The 26295-nt window shown below is 40.9% G+C and overlaps 2 protein-coding genes across 4 annotated transcripts in view; one reads left to right on the top strand and one right to left on the bottom strand.

The window, feature by feature from the left end:
* Positions 1-5492: 5492 nt before the first annotated feature.
* On the bottom strand, positions 5493-14771 carry LOC109952434 (zinc finger FYVE domain-containing protein 1). The gene is made up of 12 exons (XM_020587506.1): positions 14534-14771; positions 13484-13765; positions 11785-12016; positions 11421-11638; positions 11191-11297; positions 10359-10467; positions 10101-10198; positions 9893-10010; positions 9120-9290; positions 8824-9016; positions 8080-8178; positions 5493-7337 (listed from the first exon to the last, which is right to left on the bottom strand). The coding sequence occupies exons 1-12, from the start codon at positions 14651-14653 to the stop codon at positions 7105-7107; spliced, it is 1980 nt and encodes a 659-aa protein (XP_020443162.1). The 5' UTR covers positions 14654-14771; the 3' UTR covers positions 5493-7104.
* A 1684-nt stretch (positions 14772-16455) lies between these two features.
* The window catches only part of dpf1 (double PHD fingers 1), a 35613-nt gene continuing 25773 nt past the window's right edge, over positions 16456-26295 (top strand). For all 3 annotated transcript variants that reach the window (XM_020585610.1, XM_020585601.1, XM_020585619.1), the window contains exon 1: positions 16456-16524. In XM_020585610.1, coding sequence (XP_020441266.1) covers positions 16493-16524 — 32 coding nt within the window. In that variant the 5' untranslated portion in view covers positions 16456-16492. The remainder of the gene's footprint in view (positions 16525-26295) is intronic.

The following is a 26295-nucleotide window of genomic DNA, read 5'->3' as shown; positions in this document are numbered from 1 at the left end:
TGCAGTGTGACACATCACAACTAATACTAGAAGTCAGACAAAGATCTGGGCTATGTTGTTTCACTTACAGTTAGTACTTTCTCTTTGTCTCGTCATTGCGTTTAGTGCACGTCTGTAAGTAGTTACTGCTTACAACTCTTTGCATCAGTGGGTATATACAGTGGGTATAGAAAGTATTCAGACCCCCTTAAATTTTTCACTCTTTGTTATATTGCAGCCATATGCTAAAATCATTTAAGTTCATTTTTTTCCTCATTAATGTACACACAGCACCCCATATTGACAGAAAAACACAGAATTTTTGACTTTTTCAGTGTGGTAACTGCTTGACGGACCGGCCTGACAACAACACAGGGACACCCTCCTGTCACAGACATAAGTATGGGAGCGAAGGTCAGACATCCTCCCATTTCTTCCTCCAGCACTTCATGAATGAAATCCCTCCCTGCTGAGCGGTGAGTCCCGGATATCGTTTAGATTAAGTCTGCAGTCCTCCATGTATTCTCACTTGTGTTTGTTTTATAATTGATTTATTCATCCACTTTTCTTTCAATAATAAACTATTTAATGTGCAATTCCTGTGAGTTCCTGTGATGAAAGATTCATACTGTCGATTTTTAGTTTTCACCTACACTTTAAAAGTCTTCATCTGAAAGCACTGGTTTGGTTGGCGCAGTAAAAACAACATTTTCCTGTCTGGTTTTCTAATATAAAATATGAAGAATATTTAATTTGACTGATGAGGGTCATTATTATAAAGATAGTGTTTTTGTTTGTTTGGTAAGTACATGTTAAGTACATCTTGTCAGTCAGAATGAAATATCCTGATGTAGAGTACTTTGAAAAGTGCACTCATATGTCATCATAAACCACATTATTATGATTTACCATTTAGATTCATTCTGAAGATGTTAGATATTACCAGGCATCTGAGGAAAAGTACAACCGGGTCATGTACAAACAAATGTTTTCTTTTTCACAGATTTGACACCACATAAAAAAGAAGACAGTTAAAAAAAGGGGAAGTGGCAAATTTACTGAATCTCAAAACTCAAAACTGCTTTGTGTGGTCACACAGCTTTCTCCTTCCCATTTTTATTCAACCACCAAACCTACAACTGCTTTTAAGAGAAGCACATTAAATCACATTTTTGACCATCTTTCCCACATTTTCACACCGACTCATCTATCTGGGTGAAACAGACCAAAATGCCACTGAAGCAAAATGACATGTTAAACATGACGACCAACGTTTACCATCCAACCTGACAGCACTGGAGAGGATCTGCAAGGAGGAATGGCAGAGGATCCCCAAATGCAGGTGTGAAAAACTTGTTGCATCATTCCCAAAAAGACTCATGGCTGTATTAGCTCAAAAGGGTGCTTCTACTAAATACTGAGCAAAGGGTCTGAATACTTATGACCATGTGATATTTCAGTTTTTCTTTTTTAATAAATCTGCAAAAATGTCAAATTCTGTGTTTTTCTGTCAATATGGGGTGCTGTGTGTACATAATGAGGAAAAAAATGAACTTAAATGATTTTAGCATATGGCTGCAATATAACAAAGAGTGAAAAATTTAAGGGGGTCTGAACACTTTCCGTACCCACTGTATGTAAGTAATTAAACAATGGAAGGGAAGGATGAGGCTGATCGTGCCATAAGTGTGTGTCCATATGAGTGTGTGCGCCTGTCTGTGCAGTGGCAACGTCTGTTAGTGGTGTAAAGGCAGGCTTTTGTGTAATGGGGTGTGTAGATTGTCATCAGCACTAGACAATGCCTTCCTTCTGTGCACACACATATTTATCCTTATCATTACTTTATCACACAAAGGATCTAAACAAACACACATACGCACACACCATATTAGATATATCAATGCTTTCAGACGGAGATCTGCTCATATTTCTGGTATTTTAAGTGATCTATTGGAAATCTGTCAGCACTGCTTTTATGTCACACACATTCACACTGTGCACACACTGGTTTAATGCTGCTAGTACTGTTGCAATGTGACCTTGTAATCCTTGAAGCTAAGAAGAAGTAATTATGTTGATTAATTGCACGTGTTTCCTATTGATTTGTGCAGCAGCGTGCTTATTGTTTAGTGCGCAGCTGGTTCCAACAGCATGGCAGTAATGTAAATGTTAAGTATAACGCTTGAAAGAAGTGAGGCAGTGATCCATATTAACATGTGTAATGAGCAAGCAGGCCAAGACAAGTTTCCATACTGCGTTTGCATGAGCTGTGCGCATATGTGGAGAAATATGAACACATCAGTAAATACTGACTTTGACCCTTAAGGTCTGAGGCAACCTTAAATGCCAAGGCAAGGGCACACACACATGAACACAGTTGATTGTCCATATGCAGAGACACATAGATTTCTAACACCTGTGCTTGCTTCTGGCATTTCTGAAAGGCAAACGTTTGGCACCATTATTGACCCATTACAAAATTATGAATCCCTTCAGCAATGTGGACAGAAGTGCTGTGATTGGCCTACCAGATCAGGTCAGATTCAAGCTAATGTAGGCCAAAATGTTTAGGTACAACACTAAAGATTTAGATTTAAAGATTACAATCTTCATGTTTATCAGTCTTACAGGTGGTTGGTTAATGTTTGTGTGGTTAAGGGTCGGCGTACAACATAGGTGTGACCTCCAGCTTTGCCCAGAACTGCAGGCCTTATTCACACACATTCAAACACACACAAGCACACACAGTGTCAGCTTCTACCACCCCTCGCCAGCAGCTGTCCCTTATCAGTGCTGGGAGCCAGAGAGCACTGATGTGTCTATTTATTATTCCCCGTATGCTGTGTTATACCTAATAAGCTGAAGGGAGACTGAAATGTCAAGGCTCAAAAATGAAGCCATTCTCTTCATTGTAGTGCTTAGTCACAAGCTTCGCTGGCTCGCTCACTGTTTGGCATCATGTGCAGTGGAAATGACAGATGTCTCATAAAATGAGTAAATCCTGTAATATTTATATCTTCCTTATTAAATGATGGATTTATTATGATGTTACAATATAGAGCCCTGATTACGTTGTCATAAATGCTTATGTAATCCTGTAAAGCTCTTCTGATTGTGACAGTCCACTGGCTTTACATGTGGTTCATGTACTAAGATGTTGGTCGAATGTCTTAAAACATGAATAACTTACTGGCAAGAAGATGCAAATTTATGACTTCCAACAAGACAGATTTATAGTAAGATTCTCTGCTGGGACTGACTAGGACAGTTACCAGTAGGTGGTCTCGTTTAAGATTTACTATGGTGCAGCTTCAATATTTCTGTTCCTCTAGCGCCTCCCTGTGGAGAAACACGGCATCACAGCGTGAACCTCCACCTATGTCATCCTGCGCCAACTGGCAGATTTACTCAAGTCGGGGCTCTGGTGTTTGTATAGGACACAGGCGTCGTTAGGCCCCTTTTACTGGAGCACATCCCCCCAGTATGATCTGCTGTGCCCCACTAAAATCACAACAAGCTCCTATATTTGGCAGTGGATTAATTTGGATTGATAATAACGTAAAATTATTTGTTGTTCTAATGTCAAAGCAAAATACCAGGCCAGGCGCGAATGGGTCAAGGTTCATACACCACGGTGCGCGCATATGCACGTTGTGCACGTCGTAGCTGGTGCACTGCGGCGCACACACAGAAATCTATGTATTGCACACGAAACGAAAAGAATGGACTGAGGTATGTGACAGGGACATACACCTATAGTTCTGAAACCGAATAAAGTTACTGTCACAAAGGTAACTTCTTTTGGCATCATCCCTGTACTTTACCCAATGAAAGGCTGTATGTGAGGAGTTGGGAGGACGGATTGACAGAAAATTAATTAAGCTACTTTGCTGAGTAATTACTTCGTTTTGTCAGCATAATTAGTTGGTGCCCTATAACAGACGACGAGCTTAAGCTCAAACATTTGAGAGGAGTAGAAACATGACTATGTGCTTATACCGCCCTCTAGTGCATTTAAATAGAACATCACGAGAAACTATCATCAGCCAAACTACTAAGGTAATATTTATACAGGCCTGGCTGATTTTATTTAGAACAAACCTACAATCTGGCCCCCGGAAAATCTATTTTCATAATTTGTTGAAGCCTCTGCACATAAGTTTTATCCAATCAAACACAAGAAAGAAAACTGTTTATTTAAATGCACCTTTAGTGAACGCATAATCTGCTTTTTTATAAATTTTATTTCACAAACTACAGATAGAGAATAATGAAAATATAACAGAACAGCACAGAGCCAGGGGTGAAAACAATATCAGAATTAACTATATCTGTGTGGTGAAAAACTGTGCTTGTGAATCGTGGACCAGGCTACCAAACAGTGCTTATGAAAGCTTAACATGAATTTTGTCTATACTAAAGTTGCACAATAAATGTGTATTTGCTGCTTTGTGACATGTGGCCTATAGAGTTGGAATCATTTGAGATTTGACTCAAACTAATTACATTTTTTGCTTTTTCTTCTCAGGTAGATCGACGAAGTGTAAGTCAATTATTTTTACAGATGCAAAATTACAAACACTGTGTCCTTGTCCAAATACTTAGGGACCTGACTGTATGAGGTCTCTTTCAACAAGTGCAGTTTTACACAAAATCAGTTAAAAGTATGCAGAGGACGGCTCAGCACAAAGAGATCACTAAAATAGAGACTATGATCTACAGCTGACGATGTTCACTTTAAAGCTAACAGTAGTTATAGTTTCAGAACAGGGTTATTTTATGTTTTCTTGCCTCAAGATTCTAATGTGCTTCATTTAAAAGATCATTGACTGTGATGTGTGTGCTCTATCGTACAGTCTTTCCAAAGAGGTTCCTGGTCCTCTTCACACTGACAGTAAGTACACTCTGTGAAATCAATTTAGGCTTACATAAATGGTTTGTGAAGGAAATGAGCACTGCTTCATGGACATTAGTGATGCATTATTGCAGTGGGCACTGTAGGGACCATGGCCTTCAAATAACCTTGAACTGGAAGCTGTGATGAGACATTTTAGATATTTGTATCCCCCTGCCACCTGCTATAATGTATAAAACAGCATTATAGATGATTCTCTGGGTAACATGGCTAGAGGCCAGTCTCATCAGACAGGATGAGAGTAGTGTGTTTTTTGTTTTTTTTTTAAAGATGCTGAGCTCTTCATGCCATGTAGTTCTACCCCACTAAGTAGAATCTGGACAAAATGTTTTAGCTCCATAATTAAATCTATTAGATTGTATGACAAAGAAAGGAATATATAGAAAAGAGAGCCGTGTAAGTATGGAGCTGAAGTAATCCATACTCATTACCAGGCTTTTATAATATATATTTTATAATATACTGTATATTTTTTTTAAACATGAGAAGGAGCTGTTCCACTGGCTCACAAATGCCAGTTTTACCAGCCAAAGCCACAAAAATAAAAGGTTTTATGATGGCAAAATAATTCTGCAGAGAATCAGTTTCAACATATGGTCAATTTTATAAAACAAAGTGCAAGGAAAATAAAAAAATATGCTAAGAGAAATGTACCATATTTCCCAACATGAACCAATAAACCCATGAATGAATCCATTACACACACACACACACACATCTCAGGGTGAAAATATAGAAAAACAAATATGTTGTACTACATTATGCCTGTCGATGAGGCGAAGAACAGTTATGATAGTTGTCTTTGTTGCAACTTATGTTTGCAACGGTGTTTAATACCCATTCATAAACACTGAATGGATTTAAGTGAGAAAGGAAAGCAACTAGTGACTAAATACAATCAGACACACCATTTTCTCAGGTTTCTTTATTTGGATAAGCCTGATTGTTATTTTTGTTGTTTTTTTTTTTCAAGAAAAAGATAAGTTGTCAATTCCTAAATTTATATACAAAACATCTTCAACATTAAATTGGTTATTTCTAGATAGAGAGAAAAACAGCATTAGCATCCAGTATGTTACACAAACCCCCTTTAAAGGAAGTGTAATTTTGCATCAGTATGTAATTTGTACTTTGCATGTGATTGAATATGAGTCTTTCCATTACCAAAACATTTCAACTGTCCAGTTGAGTGCAGGTGTACATGTATATAAATATAGTGCCAACCTCAGAACCTCAAAGGTACATCTACACCAGTACCCTGGTACCTCTATACACTGGAATGTCTAAAATGTGTTAGGCTACAGATTTTCATTTCCTATCATTTCATCATATTGTAGATAGCACTGTAAGAGTTAGAGGAGTGAGACAGTAAATAACATTGTTCTCTAATTAGGCACAAATAGTCCTTGCACATGTGGGTGAATGCCAAAAAAAAAAAATCTTAGGGGCTACAGAAATGGGAATTGAGATTCCTATGAAGGCACACGCTGCTGTACCTTGTTTTAACTCTCTCTGCCCTGAGTAATGCCACCATTGCAAACTTACATTCCTCCCCAAAATCTGACCTGCTCTAGCTCTGTTCTGCTCCTCTTTGCCAGGCTGCAATCAGAGCGACAGTTCAGAGGAAGATGATGAGGTTGATTAAAAAAAAAAAAACCCACTTGAAATTAAGTTTAAAATTTCTTCAGAAATCTTTAAAATCTCTCTCGGTGCCCTGTACTTCTTTTTTTTGACTTGTTCTCCTGTTACTTGTATCTAACAAACTGTTCAAACTGAGAATAAGCAGCCTGCTGCAGGGATGTGCAAACAGAAATAAATGAACAAGGAAGACTATGCTTGCATTTACCTGTGAGTTTAAAATGATCACCAGTCAGTTAAAAACATTGTCCAGCTTTCCATTTGTCCTGTTGTCTTAAAGCAGTTGGAGTGATCCAGTGGGGCTGTAGTGAAGACAATTAGTTTTTTTTTTGCCTGATTCAGAAGCACTTGGTCAAGGAGGGCAGATAAGACGTAAAGCTGATCCTAGATCAGTGCTGATAAATGTCTGGGAAACATATGATGAGCATTTTAAGCATTTGATCTGCTATCCTTTTCACACAAAACAAAGCTGATTCCAGATCTACCCCATTGTTGTCTTGCAGCAGCGCCGAGATTCATAGGTTTTGTGGATTATCTGAGGAAGACTGAGTGCACCCCCATGATTGGAAAAGTCACAGACTATCGTTGCGGGCATGGCAGCTGTCACACACTCTGACTGGGTGGTCCCAGCCTCGGGAGGGCACAGGCTTGATGTGTGTGGAGCAAGGGCCGCACACGCCCTGTCCACAGGCTCTGCAGTGGTGCTTGGACATGGCTGGAGTAAAGGTTTTAGAACACTGGTGGCACTGGGTGATGTCGTGGTCTGGCACCCAGTAGTCTGGTCGAGCCACATCCTTCACAAAACCTGAGCAGAGGGGACAGAACAGTAACAAATTCAGTTCAGTAGGGAATATTGTTTTGCTTAGACTGTAAATCACTACAGGATCCCAAGCACCATTAATGTTTATGGAGTGGATTTCAAAACAGCCATTAACTACATCAGATATTTATGCAGTGTATTCCCAGTTTATCATGGTTCAGTATGTCCACCTTATTTGCCAGAATGTAGAGTCAACCTTTAATTATTATCAGCAGAAATCAGAGTTTTGTTGTAATTTCAGTAGTCATTGTTATGTTCGGTCCTAAGCTTTAAGAAGCAAGTGTAGTTGGTAGGATTCGTCTCCCCACAGTGTTGCAATTTACTTCCACTTGAAATGATCTAACTTTTCACAGCTTTGTTCTGTAAAACTGGTAAGTAGTAGGGTGCAACAGATCAGAAAGCTCAGTTTGGTTGTGATCACAAATTCAGAGTCTGGGATTGGACCAATTTTTGGATTAGAACAAAAAATGTCCAAAATTACAATAAAATCTTAAAATATTCAGAGCACTTGGTTGTTAAGTTAACTAAAAATGCACTGACTGCATTTTCTTGGCTGCTTCCACTTATTTATTTTTCATGTATCAACTATGATCTGTTACACCACTAGTAATCAGAATCATGCTCAACAAAACACGACTGGTCAAAAAGCCATTTGACCCAGAGAAAATGTACAGCAAGCTGCAACGCACTGACAGAAAACGTGATGGTAAAATGCAGCTGCACTCACAGAGAGGGTAGTCCACAGCTGTGGTGACCATGGCCAGAGTGGACTGAGCCACCTCCGTCACCCTGCGTGCTATTAGACCATGAGGCTCCACCTTACACACTGAAGAAGAGAGATGTGCGAGACATATGAAACAACACTATTTACACGGTATTACAGGTACAATTAGAATTTAAACCCAGAAAATGAGTGTCAGCATTCTGCATCCCTTAAAAAACAACTGGTTTTTTAACCTGCTGTATTTCTCTTATAAGTGGGTATGGGGAGTCTATAACTAGTGCTAATTTTGCTGTCACTACCTCCATTGTAGTGAATCATGGAAACAAAGTCACACTAAATGGTATTATTGGGGAAAGCAAATACAAAACCTGGGGTGCTGTCTGGGAGTTCATTTCTTAAACTATAAAGTCTCAGAGAAAAACAAGCTGGGAAATTTGTTTACAGAGTGTGTCGCATAATAATTTACCCTGTCCTGTAAAGAAATGGGTTACACTGTTCACAGGTAAAACTTAAAAAAACAAGCAAATAACATTATGGCAAAATAACTATACACCACTGAAGGTCACATCTACATCCTTAGATGACATTACACAAGTCATGCTCTATATAGCCTTGTAATTCATGGATCACTTCATGTAAGCTTATCTCAAAGTTAGTGGCTTCATGACAAACACATCTGCCCAAAAGTGTTAATGTTTTACACTCTCTGCCTGGTTGTGGTCCCCTAATTGGGTGCGTGTGTCTTACCCTGGCTATTAGTGTCAGCTGGCCCTCCCTGGCGGTAACAGGCCTTACACACCCTGACCGGACCACTGCCCCAGCCCCTCTCTGGTACCGGCATCCTATGCCTGGAGCAGGGATGACAGAAACCCTCGCCACAAGATCGGCAGTGATGTTTCCTCTCTGCCTCATCGAACAACTTCTGACATCCATGACAGGCCTGGGCAGAGCACAGTGATAAAACATTATTATTCAAGGACAGAGTGAATAAACTATTCAGGAACATACATTTCATAATGGTTTCCTCTGCCGTTTCTACTCACGGTGATCTCTGTGTTGGGTCTCCAGTAGGGTGGTGCCACCTGGTCAGTGAGCCAGGCAGTGACAGCTTTGGTGGGGCCGGTGCTGTACTCTGACACGGACTGGATCACATAGTTCATCCCATCCAGGACCCTCTGAGCAGCATTCTGGTGGGTGGTCAGGAAAGTGTCTGACTGAAAGGGATGAAAAAACAGTGCAGAGGACAGAAGGGCAGACACATGGGGTTTTTATAGTCAACAGGTAAAGTAAGAGAGAGGAAAGGGGGAAGAGAGAAATGGAACAAAGACAGTATGTGGTTAAAAAAAAAGGTCAGTCAATATCTGCTGATGAATAATCCATACTGCAGCAATCTTTTCTTTTTGATATACCTTGGATTTTTGTGAAAGGTTCACCAAAATGTACAAGATCAGTTTCACATTTAATGGAAAATGTTACACATGTTGCACATCAAACCTTGCCAGTTGAGTGCACTGTATAATGCATATAATGACCCAGGAAGCACTATGACTGTGATACTAAATAGTCTCAACTTCTATATTGTTACTATGTGGAAAACATGAAAGGTATCAGGACATACTATGCCTTTGAAGGCCTGCAAAGGCATTTCTCTGGTCATCCAACAGAGGCCTAAAAATAATGTCAGTACTAGGGACTAAAAATTAGTAACATGTTATAAACAATGCTTATTTTTTACATCTGTAGTATAATTTTAAGCATTTGTAAATTATACATTTTCAAATCAAAACCTGAATGTTTCTCTAAAGGTTCTGCTCACCCCTTCCCAGACATGTTTGACCTCAGATCGCACCACGCCGCTCTCAGGGTCCTGGTTTCCCATCCAGTACTGTCTGCTGCGGTAGATTACACCACAGCTAGAACACTCCAACACATAACTGAAGGGGAAAGGGAGGAGAGCACAGCATAAGGCAGTATGAGATGACTCAATGAAAGGCAGTGAAAGGTGTGTGCGTGGATTTACCTACCCCGACCAGGCATACTTGGCCAGCCCAAACCATGGGCTGTCAGAGGAAGATGACGTCTTGGGCACAACAATCACCTCTCTGCCTCCTTCATAGCACCTCTGGAGGCACAACACATGGGAAATAATACAGACAATTTTAAAAATGTATAGTGTTTTATTATTTTGTAAGCTAAAATGTAAAGAATATTTAGAAAAAGGCCAAAGAATACATTAAAACATTTTGAACTGTGACAATAATGGTTTTATGCACCAGTCTTACCTTACAGATGAGGACCTTGTTGTTGTACTGGTGTGCATACTGACAGAGTCCATCTGCCATGTGAGGGACCCTGTCTCTCAAATGGTTCATTCCATTTTTGCAGCGAATGCTGGGGGAGAAACCGAAAACCAACATGACAGAAGTTGAACTTGGCATCAAGGGCACGTTTTGTTCTATGTAAACAGTCCATCAATCCAAGACTGTGTCCTTTCAGAACCAGTGTTGTTGATTCTCCCACTCTCTCCTCTCTCAGCTTTCCATAAAGAACTACAAATAGTCAGGGACTTCCATTTCTTCTTTCATGAAACATGGATAAGATATCAGGTTTTGTGTGTCCCACTGGGGAGATAGATAACATCCACAGGACCAACAGCGGATTTCTGCTTTGAAAGAATACATTTCAATTCGGTGACTCCAAGACACAATCAAGTATCTTCTGTTTGTGTCTGTTTGTTTCCATTTGGCAATAGAAGCCTTTAACTGCTGTATGAAGATTCAGGAGAACAAAAATGTTCCCTAACTCACGTACTTTGTTTTGTTACAGTTAGTCAAATGTTTGAGAAACTGTGAAACACCGTCTATGGACAGACTGGTGTGAGGTGGGGGATCACTCATAAAACATCCAACACTGACAAGTGGTGAAAAGTTTAATTTTGTGCAAGTAGAGAAGAGGGTATGAATGTTTTTTTTTTTTTTTTAACTAAGATGTTAAGTCAAACTCTCCATGTGTAAGCCCATCTAAAAATGGCAGGCCCGATTCATCTAGAAAAGAAAAACAAAACAAAAAAAAAGAGCCCAAGTATATGCTCCAGAATGTTTGTTAACCACTTACTTGCAGCTGAGGCAGACAGCAGAGCAGGTGAAGTACTCGTCAGGGAAGAAGGAGTATGGGGTCGTCTTATCGTCGGACAGTTCCCCGCAGAAACGCTCACTCAGAGCCTGAGGACAGAACAAGGAAGGGGTCAATTTGACACTCAAACAACAAGCAAAATCCTCTTAATTAGTGTTAAATTTCTCAACTTGATGTCTATTTAACACCAAAGGTAATAGTCCACCACTTACTTCCAAAGCCTGAAACACTATCCCCGGCTGGCGGGGGGAGCGCGTGTGTGTGTTTTTCACTTGCTGTGTAACAGCCTCCACCAACTTGCTGTAGTCAGTAGGAGGTATGATGGTCTGGGTGCCTACATACTGCACCGAGCTGAAGGCCTCTGTCCCCAAACTGAGATCGTGAAAACGCTTCTGGAGAAGCGTGTCAGGATGCTCGGCCATCTTTGAGTCTACAAGGAAAGACAAAAGACAAAGAGATTTTAGTTGGACAGCAGGAACCACATGAGATTACCACATAAAAATACATGTAAAGAATGACTATAAAACAGAGGTGTGTTTTACTGATCACACACAGTATGCCACCTAGTATATTTACCTCCTCTACCATGACCCAGCAATTGAGTGTGCGTTGTCTCCTGGAAGACAATGACGGCAGGCCCAAGAGAAGAGAGGGGTACATCCAGACCACATCGGCTCGAAAGAGCCCTGAGCTCGGGGGTGAAGTGCTTCAGGTAGGCTGCAGAGGCACTGCTCAGGAAGTGGAACATGTCATTGTGGAGGCGTTCAGCTCGTGTACGATAAATTACTATATCTGACACTGCCAATACCTGGAAGAGAGGTGAACATGTACACTGATCAGGCATAACATTATGACCCCCTGCTTAATACTGTTTATATAGGAGTCAGTGTGGTAGTTGGTTGGCACTTGTGTCACTCTACAGCTCACTGTGCATCTTCTGTGAATCCATTTGCTTCCATAGTTCTACTGTCAGGAAGAGCACAGATGTGTCTACGATTCAGTGAAAAACGTATGTAAAAGGAGTGAAAACTGTGGTCATGAGGACAAGTTAGAGAGAATTGTTTTAGACATATTCAACAGCCTCCCCACTCGAGGTGTGATATCACCACTACAGCCCCTGACTCTTTCTCTTCATAGAGACCAATGGACAGTATTTCTCATTTTCAACCATTTTAACAAAGATTCAAATAAATTTTAATCTTTTGAGAAGTACAAATGGAAGTTAAAAGATGAATCTATGGTAGATCAACCACATCATCAGTGAGCCGTGGACGGCCATGACCCTGTCGCCAGTTCACCATTTGTCCTTCCTTAGACACTGTTGGTAGGTACTAACCACTGCAGACCAAGAACAACAACAAGACCTGCAGTGTGGGAGATGCTCTGACTCAGTCATCTCACCATCACAGTTTGGCCCTTGTCAAAGTCACTCAGATCCTTACACTTGCCCATTTTTCCTGCTTCCAAAACATCAACTTTGAAGACTGAATGTTCACTTGCTGCCTAATATACCCCACACACTGACAGGTGCCACTGTAACAAGATAATCAGTGTTATTCACTTCACCTCTCAGTGGACATAATGTTATGCCTGATCAGTGTATATACACTGTAGAGATAAGACATACATTATAACACATATATGGCTTTTGTCAAACTGAGAAATGGCACATAGATACAAGTGTGCAAGACTTTGCTGACAGATTAGGCCATGTGCTCATGAGGAAAGGCAGGCGAGGAAGTTCACATTTCACATCTTAAAATTATTCTGAACACAAAATATCTTAAATTACTGTAGAATGTTGGAGCACTATAACATACACTGGATTGTTAAGCAATGTGAAGACAATGTTTAAAAGAATACACAGTAGCTGGTAAACAGGAACATTCACATCACACTTTCCCCCAGCCAACCAGTTTAATACTTAATGTGTCCATAGGATTATCTTGAAACCAGCTGTCCCAAAAACAAACACTCCTCTGCTGTGTGCTGATACTGCCAGTGTCATATGGCCCTGAAGCAACAATGAGCTGTGGCAGAAAAACTGGGACTCTGGAGATGCTATAATGCAATTTAGAACCTAATAGGAAATCTGTGAGGCCTATCAAAGATTACTAGCTACCTATCAAAGAGTCTGAAGACAAACTCAAAGCCAAATTTTATCAGCACTCCTTTTTCTCACCCTAACTTCAGGAACTGAAATGCAGTTGTCTATACATTTTGTGGTGTGCACACAAAGTCCAATAAAATTAACCAGTGGCCACTAAAACCTTACCTTTAGCAACAGCCTCATTCTCTGATTATGATTGGCTGCGGCTCCCAAAAGGCCCTCAGTATCCAGCGCAACCAGACTGAGGGAGGGGTTGTAGGCTGCCCACACTCCAATGGTACAGGAGCTGGGGGACTTGGAGGTGTAAAACACGCTCTCACCACCAAATAGGATGTGGTTTAGGGTGTGGGACTTGCCATCGCCAGTGTTGCCAAAGATGGAGAGAACCTTGACACCTGCCACATCCCCACAGGCGAGTCTGTCCACAAACTTTGACTCATCAGGGACCTGGAAGGAGAACAAGTGGAGAGCCAGTTATGTACTGAGGATGGACTGTTAAGCCAACTTAGTATGATATCACTGGCTCACCTGCTAAGTTCACTGACTTAAGGGAAACCTTTATTGATTTTGTGTCAGCAGTACAGTCTTGGCCGACAAGGGGCCTTAACATACAGTAACATATTTGAGACAATTTACACTCAGCGCGGATAAAAAAAAAACATTTGGATTAAAGGCTGTATTCAATATGTTGCTAAGTCACTCGAACCCAAGCTATTTGAATGAGAAACAAATAATCATCGACTGCACGTTGTACAGTACAGCTGTGGCAACAATACAATACGATACAGCCTCCCTGTACGTCAGCTGTTTTGCATGACTCACCGAGGACTTTCCCCATAACAAACCTATTTACTGCTCTGCCTCCCTGCGTTGTGGTTTATGCCTTTAGTTTCTTCAGGGAATCATGAGCCCATGTTAGCGAAAACATATCTAGGCATTATGGACCTAACGGGTATCGCTATTTGATGTTAAGTTTCATTATTATATAGCGAAAATCGGAGAGAAAATAAAGTAAGCTAAAGAATATCTTCACTTTTAGCTCAGTGTTTTGAACGTTACTTGAGCTCATGTATCAACATGTATGTATCAACACCTAAATGTTAGCATCACTTACAGCAGATTTATTGAAATGTTTACGGTCTTCCTCGTAGCCTAGCATCCAACTAATTGTTAGCAACCCTTAGCATTAGCTGACGTTAGCTAGCGTAACTTTACCTGCAGGTTTTCTTGCTCATCCACCAGAAGGAAGCTCCGAGCACCGTCTTGGCGTTCCTCTGGCTTCAATAAACAGCTCGATACGCTCTCCATTTCTTTCATCAGTATTTCGGACATCATTCACTAACTATTTAAAACATATTTGTGACAGCGAAATGCATAACGAAAGCTCAACATGACTCCTATCCGTCTGTCAATCACAACAACAGCGCGTGTACTGACGCTGCAGGAGGAGCGAAGAGCACGAAGGCAGTGACGTAAGACGTATTACATGCACGTTTGGTCGACGTCTTGGCTGATATATTAGCACCACCGCGTGGTCAGATGGAGTATAACACACAACCTGTCCAGCAAACTTTGGAGATATTGCAATAAGAAATCATATAATTTGATGAGATATTGGCCTCACAGACTGATAAATTTTCGGTATAGCATGCAGTAGATTTTTAAAGTTTAAACAAATTGAGCATTCTCAACAAAAAGCAAGTCCTTATGTTTGTTCAACTAAGTAGCTGAAATGTATTCATATAATAAAACAGCAGCTAGGCTAATTCATAATCACAGCAATACACATGGAATGAACGCTTACTTTTAAGTGCCAGGGAATGTTTTATTGAAGCAATGATGCCATGCTAGAGCAGCTTGCTAATGTTCATTAAATATTTGTTAGCACAGATCTATAAATATCACATGTCACTGAATGGCTTCAGAGCGGCGCCACTGCTACTTACATGACATAGAGAAAGAAATTCCAGCATTGGTGCTCTAAGAGTCCTGGCCAAGCTTCTGCCTTACCTTCTTCCCTCCCACATGGATAAGAGATTAAATTAATGTTGAAGACAGTTCAGACAAATTCTTATAGTTGAAATAAGGCTTGGTCTAACACAAACATGTGTTTGTAAAATAATAGACCATCTGAGGGGGGTTCAATAAAAGATAGGCAAGCAGAGAAAGAAAGCAGATGGGAAGAAATTAAGGAAGGAATGCATCAAGGATGGAGCAGTATGGGGTTTGGAGAGGGTCCCAGCCTTTCTCTGGGCTCAACCATGGGAGACAAATGTCTCAAAGAATCAATTAAAGGCCTACTCCCAACCCATAGTCCCTGATTAATGAATAATTAAAGCTGCCTATGTGCCGGGTTATTTGGTATAGATAATATAAGATTAACCATCAACATGCAACCAATAATGTAAGACTATGCCTCTTAATTTCACTTGTTTTTATGGGGTAATAGATTATGGTTTTCAAACTTTTTTGTTGAAGACTATAATTGACTATAATTATAGGCCTACGTTTTAGGGAAATTAAGTAATGGTTTTCTGAAAATATAATTGTTGCATGCTTATTGATAAATTGTTCTTCAGACTTTAAAAATGCATGTGATATCTAGCCTGCAGTAAATGTATACTCAGTTCCACCTGCTGGTTCTATGCGCACTCACAAAAAATTAATTATTCAAATGATATTATTTTTTCTTTAAAATCAACTCATCATCAGTCTTAATTATGAAATGTATCAATCAAGTTCCCACTTCTAGAATCTCGTGCAATTTGGCGACATGCCATCATTATTCCACCGTTATGCGAGAAACAGGCATCCTCACACTGACAGACAGTCCTGCAACGCAACCTTGACATAACTGTAGACATTTTTTTTTTTCAAAAAGACTATAAATTTGGATCTGGGGGGGATGGCTTTGCCCTTACAAGTCCAAGGCGGGACTGTGGTCCACTTGAACCGCTATCCCCGCTGGTACTTGTAGTGCTGTCCTCCTCGGCATGTTTCATGTTGACATGCGTAAAAAACTACACTTCCCCAAAGCGTGATAGAGCGCTCCCGCGTCCCATTGGCTGCTCGCTCCAGCCGCAGCCCCAGAGAATGAATGAAATTGAAATAGCTGCTACATTACATGTACAATACCGGGCGCTGCAGTGTTGCATTTTTTCATACTATATCAAAATGGCCACAGCGGTACAGAACCCCCTCAAATCGTAAGTACAACACATTTTTCTGAGCGTTTGCTCTTTTTGTATTTGTGCATGCTGTCAGTGCAATTTAAGATCCTTAAATTCCCAGATATTTCTCAGCATGATTATCAACACATCTATACATGCACTGCATACAAAAGATAATATCAGGGGATGCGAATCACCCCTAAAGAAAAGTTAGATTTAAAGCTGACAGGGGTTTCTTTTTTGGCACGAGATGGTTATTGTGCGCTCTGATGCGATTCATATAATCGTTTCCCTGAGCCAACAGCAGCGTGTGTGCAGGGATATGGAGGAATGCTGGAGGTAGATTTGGGTGACCCGGTATGTCCCTTGCCAGTGTAGTCAGCCAAAGCCAGGCTAGAGTGTTAGGCTGGGTGGGGGCTTAGACTGCTTTACAGGATTTGGGCGTTGACTGCGTTTCCTGATTTGGGTTGACTTTTTTTTTTTTTTGTTTGGACAGAGAGGCTGTAAACAGGTAGGCAGAATGAAGCTCTGCTCGGGTTTTTGGCTGCAGCGCTACCTTTACAGCCGGACCTCTCGAAATGATATAGGCTGAGGTAAATACGCTGGTGCACGACTTTAACTCCGAACCTTGCTATTATCCTAAGCGCCTATAATAAAGCAATAAAACCTAAATTGCGATCCGGCGTTGAACACTTAACGCTCAAATTCTCGTACATTTATTAGCCCAGATTTATCTCCACCGAGTGGTCTTTCAACGGACAAATCTCCCGTGAAGTTTTTCTTGTGATGATCCCCTTTGTGCAATTTTAAAAAAACAAAAACAACTCGCTCTCTCTTGGTTTTCTGAGACTGTTTCAGCGGAATGCAGACGCCTACTGTCCGCCTGGGCTACTGGCCAAAAAGGTGGCTGATGTGTGTCTGTCAGCGGGTACTTACAAATATCTAGCAAAAAAAAAAATCTTCCAATACAAACATACAGGAGAGGAGTGTTTGAGCACACAAAAGATCCGGCGTAGTCGTTTTGAAACAAAGAAAAGTCACAAGCCCTGTGTGCAAAGCAGGGGCGCACATCGGATGCTGCACAGGTTTTACCTGAGCAGGGATATGGGATACAGACCGCCTGTCTGTCTGTCTGTCAGCCTCTGAGATGCAGACACAGGCGACATTTCATGCAATTCCATGAACGACTGCCCTATACGTGCTTTGAAGAGCACTTCACAGGAGAGAGGTTTGCAATGTACTGACTGAGCAGCTGTCTGATGCCCTGATTGACTGTGTCGGTATTCAAATGAATTTTACTCACCCACCTCAATAATAGTAAAATAAGGAGTAAGATGAATAATTCTAAGGTTTAATTAAGCCTAAGCTCTAATAAGCTGGTATTTAGCAATGTTATGATGATGGGACAGGAATAGATAGGCGGACTGGTGGGAGGCTGTGATGTGGGACCTTTGAGTCCAGAGCATCAGCTCATTTCCTCTGCTCTTATTTTTCCTCTCCTCTCTTTACTCATCCAAGCAAAGCCAAAGTGTGGCCAGACTGCTCCCAGAGTGTGCCAGTAACACTGTGTCAGGGGATTAAAATGACTGATTTGCATGGAATATATACCAGGACAGAGAGAGTGAAAAAGGTTGTGGTAGAGAACACAATGAGGGAAGGAGTTAACGAAGTAGAAAGTAAAAGGAGGCTCAGGGCCAGTGACTAATGAACTAGTGCCCAGTTTCTGTAGTTGTGGTCTTACATTGATTTTTAAGTGCTTAGAAAGTTAGACAAAAGAAAAAAAGAAGACAGCGCAGCCAAGTTGTCAGCCAGATTTAATCCTGCAGAGATGCTGGCACACCGTTTCACTACAGTATTTGACTACATGCACAGTTACAAGCTGAATGTGTTTATTATACAAGCACACAGCAATCAACACCGCCTTTAACATCTCACCAAACACCATCGTCATGCGCTACGGGTTTAACTATGTTCCAGTTACCACACTGCTATCAGTTTTTAAACAAGCCCTGGTAATTAGCAGGTCTACAAACAAACTTGCTATTAGAGGCTTACAAATTAGAGGCCAATCCAGTAAAATGGGTCTAAACAACTAAATTTGGTTCAGTGTCAACCCTAATAGTGTGGCTGGCTGTGTGCCGGAGACAATGCCTGTTGTGTCCGTAACTGTTGTGAAACCTTGTTGAATCTCAGCAATAAATGAGAATTAATAGTGGATGTAAATTTTGTGGGAAGCAGTTGCAGCTGTTGCCCGTTGCCCAGCCATGATGTGGGACTTGCAGTGTGATAGCCAGATTATGTGCATGTGTGTGGTAGTGGAGGGTTCAGTTGTGTGCTAAGGCAAATCAGTGGAGGAGCGAGCAGCTAGCTCCCATCTACTGGGCATTTCCCCACCAGCCCTCTCTCTGTTTGTGTCTCTGCTGGATCAGAGACTCATTTAATCTCACTTTCTCCTTGCTTCCCTCTCCATCTCTCCCCTTCTTATTTCCTCTCTGTCTTCCTATCAACCCCTCTGCCCTGTCTTCCACATCCCCTCCCTCTTTCTTCATCACTTTCTTCATCCATCACTCATTTCGCCATTTCCCTTTTGTTCAGCCATTTCCTCTCTGCCTCACTCCTTCTTTCCCCATTTTTATTCTTTTCGGCCTCCAACCATCTGAGCCCTCCAAGTTTGCTTGTCCCCCCACCACACATCTTTAGATTGTGAATTAAGGTGTGTTACTACCTTAATCTTCAGCCAAAAGTAGTGACAGAAATTCTCTATGCATTTTGATAGATTCCCTTAAATCTTTTTGGATAGCTTATTCCTTAGAGTTCCTTTAGAGGGACTTACTGTGCTGTATACAGCTTATCTACTGACATAAAGAGTTTATGGTTCTCTGTTCATAGCAAACTATATAGTCTCTCCATTTGGGGCATCACAGAATGTTATGGTGGTTACAAAGAAGCTATGACGATCCTACCTCTGTGTGGCTGCATTCATTCCTGATGTTTCCTGGTAATGAAACAGATGATTAAAGGCTTAAAAATGAAAATATTTTAGGAACAAAGTGCAATTAAATTAACAGTAGGAATTTGACATCACAGCAATCATTTTCAAGGCATAGGTGGCAAAGTTTGTCAAAAAAAAAAACAGCTGATGTGGTGTAAATTTCAGTGTTATTACTTCTTTGTGTTGGTTAGAAGGGGAGATGTAGATAATCGCATGCTGTGGTATTGGCAGCAGTGGTGGCAGGGCCTATATAATATCATTTCTGCCCTGCCTGACTGAGCCTAGCTAAATGAGTTCTATGTAATAACCGGCTCTGTTTGCAAACAGCCTTGTGTGATGGCTGAAACCACAGCCTGAGCATCCATTTCTAGATCTTTCCTTCTCTTTCAATCTCTCCTTTTCATTCCCTCACTTGCTTATTTGTGCAGTATCACCCGTACACATCAAGACACAAACACACACACACACAATGGGCAACACACAGTTGCACTCCATTTCCCTTTCTTGCTCTCAGTTTTTTCTTTATTCATATGGGAGTAAGCCTGAGGTCTGATGTTTTTAACCATATTTCTTTTTCCAAGTTATTCCTTTCATCATCTGCTTATTTAGATGTTTTTTAATCTGTTTTACTTTTTTAAGAAGACAGGATAGAGAGACAGAGAAAGAGAGAGACATAGATAAGTATTTTTAGCTCTGTGACCTATTTCTCCAGTGCTACCTAACTGACTGTCAGTCAGCTTCACTTTGCTTTGGGACCTTGTGTGATTTATAAGCAGGACATTTGGAATTTGTAGTTCTGTGGGGGTTGTAACTTGTAGTCCAACTGGGAAAGGTGTGGCAGGAGAAGCAACAAATGAATGAACCCAAACCTCTCCTCTCCTCAGCATTATTTCTCCTCTCACATCATTCCCCATTTATATGTTCCTAGAGTCCGTGTGTGTCCAGTGGATACCCATTAGGAGTTGCCAAGGGTGGAGTCAACACAAACAAATGGTTGATTCCCTCTATGTATCTTTAATAAGGATGCAGACACATAAACACATAAACACGAATTCACATCTCCACGCTGAGATACAGAGGTAGGAATCCATAATAAGAGGCCAAGTGCAGTGGTGATAAATCTCACCTGAAGGAGCTGTTCAGAGGCAGATTGCCTTACCCTGATGTACTGCCCTCAGTACACACTGCAGCTAGCTGCAGGTTATATACAACCAGACTGATAAAGTGTACAAATACTCAGCATGCATAAATATGCACAACTGTAAGCATGCACGCATATGTTGACTCAAACACATATAAACTCACAAACAAGAAATGAGCACAGAGATGGCCATGATTCACAGTTTTATAGTGATTCCAAGATAACCACACCCAGTGGACAACAAGGGAGAGCAACACAGGAAATGACACAATTCTTCATTAAAATCACACATAGTAGGTGCTGACAGAAATGACATGATCTGTTGCATATAGTAACTCCTATTTACCTCTGCCTTTTTCTGTCAGATCTCTTGTTACGTTCAAATATGCAAACAGTCGGTTAAACACACACAAATATACACAGATGCGCAGAAGCAGTGCTGTGACAGTATTTCAAGCAAGCTGACGTTTTCCAGCTGGTAATGTGGCAGACGTCCTGCGCAGACACTGCCACACACATTCACAGGCATGCTTCTCTGTCCATCTGTCTGTCTGTCACTGTCAGACAGAATGTGTGGCCTCTGTGTTTTTCTGACTGACATGCGCTCTGTCACTACACACTCACAAACACAAAGGTATGTTTGTACCTGCTATCATTAGCTCGCACAGGAGCTGGACTGCAGTGCTGTGTCTTCAGATGTGCATAACTTATAAGGTTTCCCCCTTGTTATTTTGGAGCTATGTTTGCTAGACAGCATCTCTTTGATGTGTGTACAGTATATGTGCGTGTGTGTGCAGCATCCCCCAATTATTTCAGTACTCCAGATTATATACATAGGAGATATGTATATATATATATATATACAGTATATACTGTATATATATATATATATACAGTATATACTGTATATATGCTCCTTGCCACTGCAGCCTACCAATCTTCAGAAGAACAGGAAAAGGTGTTCACGCGCACATGCACACACAGAGATTGGGAAAAAGAGAGAAAAAAGACAAAACATATCACTGATAATTGGTAAGGGTGATATTGCATAGTTTAATCTGTTGAGTTCAGCCATGGCAGGGCTAGGTTGGGGGGAGGGGAGAAGCAGTACAGTACTAGGCTGCCTGATATTAGTTCTTCACCTCATGCACACCACACACACACACACACACACACACACACAAACAATGCTCCGTAGGCCAGACAACACCAGACAATACAACATGTTTATTTCTGTGTGAATAACTGCACAGATGGACAATGGCGGATAAAACAGGTGTGTGGACCAGGTGTACAGACTTGAGGGTGTAGGCACAAGTATTTTTACAGGCTTAAAACTAGCTCATATGCACACACATACACACAGAGCTAACAGCCATAGGCTTTTCAGCATTTACTAAAAAATCTAAAGTGCAAAACACTCCCATACAATCTGCCCTCAGTCTTCATAAAGACATCTACATGTGGATTTCTTAATTTCCTTTCAGTTTAATTACCTAATTTCACTCAGTTGGAAGCCACTATTGAAATGAAATCCATTGCTGGCGTTGATGCTTTTTGTAATTATGGACTATTTTTTTGTGATTCCTTCATATTTCTGTTTTAGTTTCTACAATGATGTGGTTTCACCTCTAGGGGGAGCCCTCTGTTGCTCTATTGCTTTGAGAGCCAGCTAATTGGTGTGGTTAATTGCACTGTAGCCAGAGACTGCTGCTGGCACTGTGTGTGTGTGTGTCTTTTAGCAGAGTGTGGATGCAGGACTGGAGTGGACTGCTTCTGCTGGATGGGACTTGAGGGATCACCCAGAGATTCTGACAATAGTTTACCCAGGGTGGGCCTGGCGGGGTGGCTGTGCTTTTTAGGAAAGCTGTATATCAACTGCCTGTCAGAAGCATCTCTGTGTTTGTTTGTGTGTGTACTCCCAGTGATACCAGTTTCTTCAGTGTTTTCGTGGAGGCCTCTCCCTCCCTGCTGTTTGCTTAGTGCAGGCTGAGGCAGACAGCTCAGTGTGGGCTTAGGATTCATACACACATAATCACACACACAATACATACTCCAGGCACTCTCATTACTTTCTTTCATCTACTCTTGATTTGGTGTGTTTATGTGTTTCTGTGGTGACATGTTTATTCATGTGTGCATGCATGTGTCTCTTGGTCAGATTTCTGTGTGCATTAATGTATTTTCTAAATATTATGTATGTGCAGGTGCATGTATTTGGTAGTATGTGTGTGCACAGGTGTCCTTTGGATTGTTTTTGTGCCCTTGCACAGCACAGGCCTGGATGATTGTCAGTTCTGTCATGTCTGCCTGGACATTTTTGGTAGTCAGCTCCAGTTTGTTGGAGAGTTGGCTCTATGCCAGTTAATTACTAAAGCAGCTAGTTTTTCTGTCTGCGCTCCTGCATCTGTGTGCAACTATTAGGGTTAAATATAGCTGGAACAAACCAGAAATAGCAGTAAATGGTGAAAATATTACAAAAATGAAGCTGAATAGAACGGTACAATTAGGTTTCAGCTGAATGAAGTGTATAGCCAGAGTGTGTGTGTGTGTGTGTGTGTGTGTTGGTGCAAATCAGGACTTGCCTTTCCTTCATCAGCTGTGTGGTTTGATTTCTCTGTGCCTCTCTGTGGTTTGTGTTTTAAGTAACCTGCTTGGCCAGTAGGACCACAATGGCTACCGGCCAGAGCGGTGCAGCTGTAAGAGGTTCCTCTTTTAACACACATACACACTGTCATGCCTCTCTATAGCTGTAAGGACCCTTATTGACATAATGCATTCCCTAGCCTTAACCCTCACAACTAAATGCTTAACCTCAAACTTGAACTTAACCCTAATCTAAACCTAATTCTTACCTGAAACCTAAAACCAGGAACCTAATTCTAACCTGAAACCTAAAACCAGGACTTAACTCTCAATTCCTTTGAAACTGACAGGAGCAGCTAAAATATCTGAACCTTGTGGTCAGAGAGACCTTCTGAGGGAATGTTCGGTGATCACGCTCTTTCTGCTGTTGCCACCTTCTCAGATGATCATTTTAGAAAGTGCTATTTCTTGTCTTATGGTTATTTGCAGCTGAATTAGAAGTTTCTTGGTCAAGAAAAATATGTCTGCAGCCTTCTGTTACAGCAAATGACAGAGAACTAAAAGATGGAGTGTTATTCATGAGCTGTTTTTCTAAAATTAGGTTTTCACGGGTCATCCTGCTCTGATATAGCAGAGCTCAATACTTGTGTTGCTCTGTCTTACTTTTTGTCCCCTTTTCTTATCACCCCTTCCCTTCATGTCTTTCTGTGTCTCCCTCCGTGGATATCACCCTCTTCTGTCTCATTTTGTCTCTTCTGCCCATTTCATTCCCTCTTCCTTTCTTTCTTCAAGCGTCTTCTCCCAACTTTGCGTATCTCCCTGTCAGTCTCCGCTTTGAGTGTCTCAGCTAGTCTCCTGTACGAGACTCCAAACAGACAAACAGTCATGCAGCTCTCCTATCACAGTGTAATGAGATTGGGAGCACCTAAATTGAAAGAAGCCATTTTCTACAGCTGTCAACTTATTATCGAGGGGGACTGACTTATGCCAGCACCTCTAAAGACAGCAGAAGAGAGAAGGAGGGAGGTGATGGAGGGATGGATGGAGAGGGTTTTGAAGTGGAAGCGGTGCTGAGGGAGATGGTGGATGGGCAGCTCAGGGATGAGCAGTTTTGCATTTTGAATGTTTCCCTTTTCTCCTTTCAGTCTCTCTGTTTGGTATTTCAGTCGGGTCACTAGTGCAGCCTTGAAATGCAAATCGTTATTCACCACGCTCCTCTTAATATTTTAAAAAACACCATGTAACCTTTTTGGACCTGTTTCCTTTGAATGTATGGGGCTGTTTCAGCACCTTTCAATGTGTTTATTCTCCATCCTCATCACTATTTAGATGCAAACAGGAGGTATATTTGTGTCCGAAGGAACGGCTGCCTTTCTATTTTGGCCACGGTTCTGCTGGTGCAGATGTAAAAATTCAAGCATTTAGTTGATGCTTTTATCCACACCAACTCATAATGGTTTACCAGTGTCTAAGTGGTTGTGTGGATGATTTTTGTTTTTTTTTTGGAAAGGACTCTATTTTGCACAATTCTTTATTTGTTTATTGTAAACTGCACAGAGGATCACTGGCACAGCACTGAAGCAAAGTGAAACAAGGTGAGGAATAGTTCTGGTGACGCACCTCCATAGTCGCCATAAAATACTCTAATGGTCATATTCACTGCCAGTAGCAGGTGATGATCTGTAAAAACATATTCTCTTTAGCAGAAGGTGAGCAGCTTGGTCCCAGTGTCACATGAATGGACATGAGTACTGCACGGTTCACATTTTGATGCCCCGCTCACATCCTTTAAATGTCACACGTCCAAAGATGGCTCACGAGGTTATAGCACGAGTTTAGGAGGGTTTGAAGGTTGATTCGACTTTTCACGATCTTTTCATGTGAAAAACCTGCTTTAATTCAGCTTTTGGGGACATTTGGGGACATCATATAGGCCTATAATTTCTTTTGTTTGAGTATTTTGTCAAAATGTCAAACCTAATTTTGCTGTTATTCATAGATGAATATATATACTTGGTTTGTACATTCACGCTGTGTTATAGTGTGTTGTAGTGGCAGATTTTAATAATTACCTCAGCCAACTCGGCTTTTAGTCCCTCGAGTGTGTTGCTTTTTGTCTGTTAATTAGCGGATATCTCAAAAAACATTTTAACAGACTTCTTGGAAATCTGGCAGAAATTTATGCTTCAGAGCCAAAAAGGAATTAGATTTTGCTGCTGCTATTGCAACCATGTGAACATTTGTCTTTTTTTTATATCATGCTTTTGACCATTTTATGCCCGTAAAAACAGATTCTTTGGAATCAAAATGAATCCATGAGTGTAATTTAGCAATTATTTGCTAAACTTTTTTTTAAACAATAAGGTTAATCCAACTATTTATTTATTTATTGTGCCAGATAATTTGTTGTATTTCTTAGGCGTCCTTTATTTAAAGGGGAACTCCACCAAACTTTGTATACAGTAGCTGGGGAGTACTATTTTATATACAAAGTTGTGAAGGTGAGCTAAGTCTGATAAACTGCCTCAGGTGGTGCCACATGAATTTGTGTTAGCTGGGTTTGAAAACTACAAGTTTGAATTTTTTTTTTAAATATGGGGGTGTGGCGATAGACCAGACCTCTGGAGCCCACGCCTCACCTCTGTTTGGGCTAGTGACTGTGGCTACTAGCGTACAGTAACACACCTGAACTTCTGACTGAACTCCAGAAAGACATGATGCACTGTGGGTAATGTAGACATGAAATCTGACAAGGATGAATGCATGAAATTAAAAAAAGACCTTTCTTATTCTGCAGCTTTGATATTGATTCTTTTTTAAATAATAAAAACTGTCCATTTTGAACCAAGGAAATAACTTGGTGGAGTACTCGTGTACCAAATATTGTCCACATCTACTTGGAGAATTCATGCAAAATATCCTACAAAATTAATCAATCAATTAATCAGTTGTACCATTTAGCAAATGCACAAACCAGATCAGTGGCTGCACCATGCACTGTAGCTCTGCATGTATGTGTGTGTCACTGTAGATATGTGCGTCCTATAACTACCGTCTGTACAGCAAAGTGACCTTGATGTCTGCATTC

This window comes from Monopterus albus, unplaced genomic scaffold (assembly GCF_001952655.1).
Source record: "Monopterus albus unplaced genomic scaffold, M_albus_1.0 scaffold8.1, whole genome shotgun sequence".
NCBI classification, from domain to species: Eukaryota; Metazoa; Chordata; class Actinopteri; order Synbranchiformes; family Synbranchidae; genus Monopterus; species Monopterus albus.
This window is presented reverse-complemented; position numbering and strand designations above follow the sequence as displayed.

Coding starts and splice junctions, on each gene's coding strand:
- LOC109952434 (XM_020587506.1), bottom strand. CDS start 14,653: ATGATGTCCGAAATACTGATGAAAGAAATGGAGAGCGTATCGAGCTGT. Junction 12,017..13,483: donor GAATGAGGCTGTTGCTAAAG/GTAAGGTTTTAG, acceptor CCTCTCTTCCAG/GTATTGGCAGTGTCAGATAT. Junction 9,017..9,119: donor GACCCAACACAGAGATCACC/GTGAGTAGAAAC, acceptor TGCTCTGCCCAG/GCCTGTCATGGATGTCAGAA.